The sequence below is a fragment of the Pseudophryne corroboree genome, chromosome 1 (genome assembly GCF_028390025.1).
Source record: "Pseudophryne corroboree isolate aPseCor3 chromosome 1, aPseCor3.hap2, whole genome shotgun sequence".
Taxonomy (NCBI): domain Eukaryota; kingdom Metazoa; phylum Chordata; class Amphibia; order Anura; family Myobatrachidae; genus Pseudophryne; species Pseudophryne corroboree.
In genome coordinates this window covers 641427058-641433057 of record NC_086444.1, presented here as the reverse complement: position 1 = coordinate 641433057, position 6000 = coordinate 641427058, and the positions used below count along the sequence as shown (strand labels likewise).

At 47.0% G+C, this 6000-nt stretch overlaps 1 protein-coding gene across 2 annotated transcripts in view; it reads right to left on the bottom strand.

Annotated features, from left to right (window-relative positions):
• Positions 1 to 378: 378 nt before the first annotated feature.
• The window catches only part of THAP1 (THAP domain containing 1), a 44184-nt gene continuing 38562 nt past the window's right edge, over positions 379 to 6000 (bottom strand). For both annotated transcript variants that reach the window (XM_063914612.1, XM_063914613.1), the window contains exon 3: positions 379 to 1891. In XM_063914612.1, the coding sequence (XP_063770682.1) occupies positions 1511 to 1891 (381 nt within the window). In that variant the 3' untranslated portion in view covers positions 379 to 1510. The remainder of the gene's footprint in view (positions 1892 to 6000) is intronic.

The following is a 6000-nucleotide window of genomic DNA, read 5'->3' as shown; positions in this document are numbered from 1 at the left end:
ACCAGAGAGCTCAGCCTGTGATCAGCTGGAAGAGACCAGAGACCAAATCCTATTGGCATACTATAAAATTGGTCCCCAACGTGGCGGCCCCCAGTACTGCATACACGCCAGAGAAGGGGATCTTACTCAGGCAGCCTCCCTGCACAGTGCTCCAGTGACTGCAAGTCAAACAGTCACCTGCTCCCCCTCAGCTGCAGCACACCAGAGGCCCTCGCAGACCTCCGATACCGCACCACTAGCCCTCAGATATGGAGCTCCCGGAGACCGGCACCAGAGGAGAGTCCCCGGTCCATGACACAAAGGAAACTACATGGTAACTAATTGGCTTAGAAAATAAGTTTTGATGCAACATGAATAAACACACAGACTACAATTAGCTTTATATTAAAGAAACCACTATAATAGTAACTTTAATGTCAATGTTACAAAAACAGAACATTTAACACATCATATCAAAAGAAATTTTTTTTGTCCTCACAGAATTTCCAATATTTGGAGGACATAAATCTTAACTGAAAATCATGCATTTTAAACTTGTTTTTCTCATCATAACAATTATTGTGAAACATTTAAACTTGTACATTGTTCTAATTATATGGTTGTGGTGTTTCTCTGTTAGTGCAATGACTAATAACCTTTACAAATCACCTTCAGCTGCTGTGGTAATAGATGCTTGCAGAAAGGTCATACTCTATTGCTAACGCTGCTTTTTACATAACATACTAAAGAGAAGGTATAACAGACCACAAATTACCAAGCTTACGTTCAATTATAAAACTGTTTTTATATTCTGTAAAAAAACAAAACAAAAAAACCTCAGTTTGGATGCTTAGAAGGTGGGTACACACTTAGTGATATAGTAAACTATATCGCTCATTTTCCCCCTCCTGAGTGATATAGTTTACTATATTGCCCAGTGTGTATGCCGCCGCCAAGTGTCGTTAACGACACTCTGTCTTGACCGTGCATGCAGCTCAATTTGGACTCATCGTCCAAAGTTGCATGCTCCGGCCGGCCACAGCATGACATCACTGTGTGATATTATTAGTGATATCGCACAGTGTGTATGCCCGTCGTAGGGCGGCCCGGGAGGGGAAACACTAGGCGATGCCATTCACCAAGCACATCGCCTAGTGTGTACCCACCTTAAGAATAGGACTTCTCCTAAAGTTAAACTATTAGGTAAGATTACGGTTAGAAATTAATTAGGGAGATAATAGTTTCATAGAAGCAATATTTTAATGAACAGCTAAGTAGAGAGGTATATGAGCCATTTGTTTTTATATGATCCTTTCAGATCTTAGAAAATGTTCACTTGATCATGTATTATCTCAGTAACATAAGCAGACATATCATATAGGAGTTAATACAAAACAGGAGTTGTTAGAAGCCTGTCTATAAGAAGCAATAGAACTTTTGTGGCAAAGAGCTCATCATAAGTAATGAAATAGTGGAACGGTGTTTGTATGTTATCTCACCAATGCTCAAATCACCTGAACAAGCTACAGATCTAGATATTTATAATTGAGTGGGTCTCAGTTCTTTCACTTTCATTGTACACTTCAAAATAATTGCTTGGAACAATCACAAAGCCAGATCCATTTTTATAATCTGAAACCTCTTTTTCCAGCTTTTCCAGACTGCGCTCTTGTCTCCTGCACCTCTGATTTGCAATTCTAAGCTTTTTCCTGAGTTTATCAACCTGCTCTTCCAGCTGCTGTATTCTCCTCCTCTGAAGTACTGTATCTTCCACAGTGTAATTATGGTCACAAATCACGGCTATATGACTGGGAGTGTATGGAGGAGGCAGCAGTAAACCAATAGCAGGGTCCATTTCAGAAATTGTTGGTGCAGGGGCGCTTAGCTCCTCCTTTTTAATACTCTTGGTGCTCTAGATTTAAAAAAAATAAAATAATTTTAATATATGTTAAAATAAGATTTTACTTACCGGTAAATCTATTTCTCGTAGTCCGTAGTGGATGCTGGGGACTCCGTAAGGACCATGGGGAATAGATGGGCTCCGCAGGAGACAGGGCACTTTAAGAAAGAATTAGGACTACTGGTGTGCACTGGCTCCTCCCTCTATGCCCCTCCTCCAGACCTCAGTTAAGGAAACTGTGCCCGGAAGAGCTGACAGTACAAGGAAAGGATTTTGGAATCCAGGGCAAGACTCATACCAGCCACACCAATCACACCGTATAACTCGTGATAAACTTACCCAGTTAACAGTATGAACAACAGAGCATCAGACAAACCTGATGCAACCATAACATGACCCTTATTTAAGCAATAACTATATACAAGTATTGCAGAAGTCGTCCGCACTTGGGACGGGCGCCCAGCATCCACTACGGACTACGAGAAATAGATTTACCGGTAAGTAAAATCTTATTTTCTCTAACGTCCTAGTGGATGCTGGGGACTCCGTAAGGACCATGGGGATTATACCAAAGCTCCCAAACGGGCGGGAGAGTGCGGATGACTCTGCAGCACCGAATGAGCAAACTCAAGGTCCTCCTCAGCCAGGGTATCAAACTTGTAGAACTTTGCAAAAGGTGTTTGAACCCGACCAAGTAGCTGCTCGGCAAAGCTGTAATGCCGAGACCCCTCGGGCAGCCGCCCAAGAAGCGCCTACCTTCCTTGTGGAATGGGCTATTACTGATTTTGGATGCGGCAATCCAGCCGCAGAATGAGCCTGCTGAATCGTGTTACAGATCCAGCGAGCAATAGTTTGCTTTGAAGCAGGAGCACCCAGCTTGTTGGATGCATACAGGGTAAACAGCGAGTCAGTTTTCCTGACTCCAGCCGTTCTGGCTACATAAATCTTCAAAGCCCTGACTACATCTAGTAACTTGGAATCCTCCAAGTCACGAGTAGCCGCAGGCACCACAATAGGTTGGTTCAAATGAAAGGATGACACCACCTTTGGCAGAAATTGCGGACGAGTCCGTAACTCTGCCCTGTCCATATGGAAAACCAGATAGGGGCTTTTACATGACAAAGCCGCCAATTCAGACACACGCCTAGCCGAGGCTAAGGCCAATAGCATGACCACTTTCCACGTGAGATATTTTAACTCCACGGTCTTAAGTGGCTCAAACCAGTGAGATTTCAGGAAACTCAACACCACGTTAAGATCCCAAGGTGCCACTGGTGGCACAAAAGGCGGCTGAATATGCAGCACTCCTTTTACAAAAGTTTGAACTTCAGGAAGAGAAGCCAGTTCCTTTTGAAAGAAAATGGATAGGGCCGAAATCTGGACCTTAATGGACCCTAATTTTAAGCCCATAGTCACTCCCGCCTGTAGGAAGTGAAGGAAACGGCCCAGTTGGAATTCCTCTGTAGGGGCCTTCCTGGCCTCACACCAAGCAACATATTTTTGCCATATACGGTGATAATGTTTTGCTGTCACGTCCTTGCTAGCCTTTATCAGCGTAGGAATAACCTCATCCGGAATGCCTTTATCCGCTAGGATCCGGCGTTCAACTGCCATGCCGTCAAACGCAGCCGCGGTAAGTCTTGGAACAGACAGGGCCCCTGTTGCAACAGATCCTGTCTGAGAGGCAGAGGCCATGGGTCCTCTGAGCATTTCTAGCAGTTCCGGATACCAAGCCCTTCTTGGCCAATCCGGAACAATGAGTATTGTTCTCACTCTTCTTTTTCTTACGATTCTCAGCACCTTGTGTATGAGAGGAAGAGGAGGAAACACATAAACCGACTGGAACACCCACGGTGTCACTAGTGCGTCCACAGCTATCGCCTGAGTGTCTCTTGACCTGGCGCAATACCGTTGTAGCTTTTTGTTGAGGCGGGATGCCATCATGTCCACCTGTGGAAGTTCCCATCGATTTGTAATCTGTGTGAAGACTTCTTGATGAAGTCCCCACTCTCCCGGGTGGAGGTCGTGCCTGCTGAGGAAGTCTGCTTCCCAGTTGTCCACTCCCGGAATGAACACTGCTGACAGTGCTTGCACGTGATTCTCCGCCCAGCGAAGAATTCTGGTGGCTTCTGCCATTGCCACCCTGCTTCTTGTGCCGCCCTGGCGGTTTACATGAGCCACTGCGGTGATGTTGTCTGACTGAATCAGCAGCGGTTGGTTGCGAAGCAGAGGCTCCGCTTGACTCAGGGCGTTGTATATGGCCCTTCGTTCCAGGATATTTATGTGCAGACAAGTCTCTTGACTTGACCACAGCCCCTGGAAGTTTCTTCCCTGAGTGACTGCCCCCCACCCACGGAGGCTTGCATCCATGGTCACCAGGACCCAGTCCTGTATGCCGAACCTGCGGCCCTCGAGAAGGTGAGCACTCTGCAGCCACCACAGAAGAGACACCCTGGCCCTGGGGGATAGGGTGATCAGCCGATGCATCTGAAGATGCGATCCGGACCACTTGTCCAACAGATCCCACTGAAAGGTCCTCGCATGGAACCTGCCGAAGGGAATGGCTTCGTATGATGCCACCATCTTTCCCAGGACTCGCGTGCATAGATGCACCGACACCTGTTTTGGTTTTAAGAGGTCTCTGACCAGAGTCACGAGCTCCTGGGCCTTCTCCTCCGGGAGAAACACCTTCTTCTGGTCTGTGTCCAGAATCATGCCCAGGAAGGGCAGACTCGTCGTAGGAATCAGCTGCGACTTTGGAATATTCAGAATCCAGCCGTGCTGTTGTAACACCTCCCGAGAGTGTGCTACGCTGATCAGCAACTGCTCTCTGGACCTCGCCTTTATGAGGAGATCGTCCAAGTATGGGATAATTGTAACTCCTTGCTTTCGCAGAAGCACCATCATTTCTGCCATTACCTTGGTAAATATTCTCGGTGCCGTGGACAGACCAAACGGCAACGTCTGGAATTGGTAATGACAGTCCTGTACCACAAATCTGAGGTACTCCTGATGAGGTGGATAAATGGGGACATGCAGGTAAGCATCCTTTATGTCCAGAGACACCATAAAATCCCCCTCTTCCAGGCTTGCAATGACCGCCCTGAGCGATTCCATCTTGAACCTTTTCAGGTAAATGTTCAGGGATTTTAAATTCAATATGGGTCTGACCGAACCGTCCGGTTTCGGAACCACAAACATTGTGGAATAGTAACCCCTTCCCTGTTGAGGGAGGGGAACCTTTACCACCACCTGCTGGAGATATAATTTGTGAATTGCCGCTAACACTACTTCCCTTTCTATGGGGGAAGCTGGCAGGGCCGATTTGAGGTAACGGTGAGGGGGCATCACTTCGAATTCCAGCTTGTATCCCTGAGACACAATCTGTATAGCCCAGGGATCCACCTGTGAGCGAACCCACTGGTGGCTGAAATTTCGGAGACGCGCCCACACCGCTCCTGGATTCATGCGGTGGATTTAGTGGAAGCCGGGGAGGACTTCTGTTCCTGGGAACTAGCTGTATTGTGCAGCTTCTTTCCTCTACCCCTGCCTCTGGAAAGAAAGGACGCACCTCTGACTTTCTTGCCTCTTTGTGATCGAAAGGACTGCATTTGGTAATACGGTGCTTTCTTAGGTTGTGAGGGAATATATGGCAAAAAATTTGACTTCCCAGCCGTAGCTGTGGAAACTAGGTCCGAGAGACCGTCCCCAAACAATTCCTCACCCTTATAAGGTAAAACCTCCATGTGCTTTTTTGAGTCGGCATCACCTGTCCATTGCAGAGTCCACAGGACCCTTCTGGCAGAAATTGACATTGCATTTATTCTAGAGCCCAGTAGGCAAATGTCTCTCTGGGCATCCCTCATGTATAGGACAGCGTCTTTTATATGCCCCAGGGTCAGCAATATAGTATCCTTGGCCAAGGTATCAAGCTCCTCAGACAGAGTATCTGTCCATGCTGCTACAGCACTACACATCCAGGCCGACGCAATTGCCGGCCTTAGTAGGGTACCTGAATGTGTGTAAACGGACTTCAGAATACCTTCCTGCTTTCTATCCGCAGGATCTTTTAGGGCGGCCGTATTCTGTGACGGCAGGGCTACCTTCTTAGATAAGCGTGT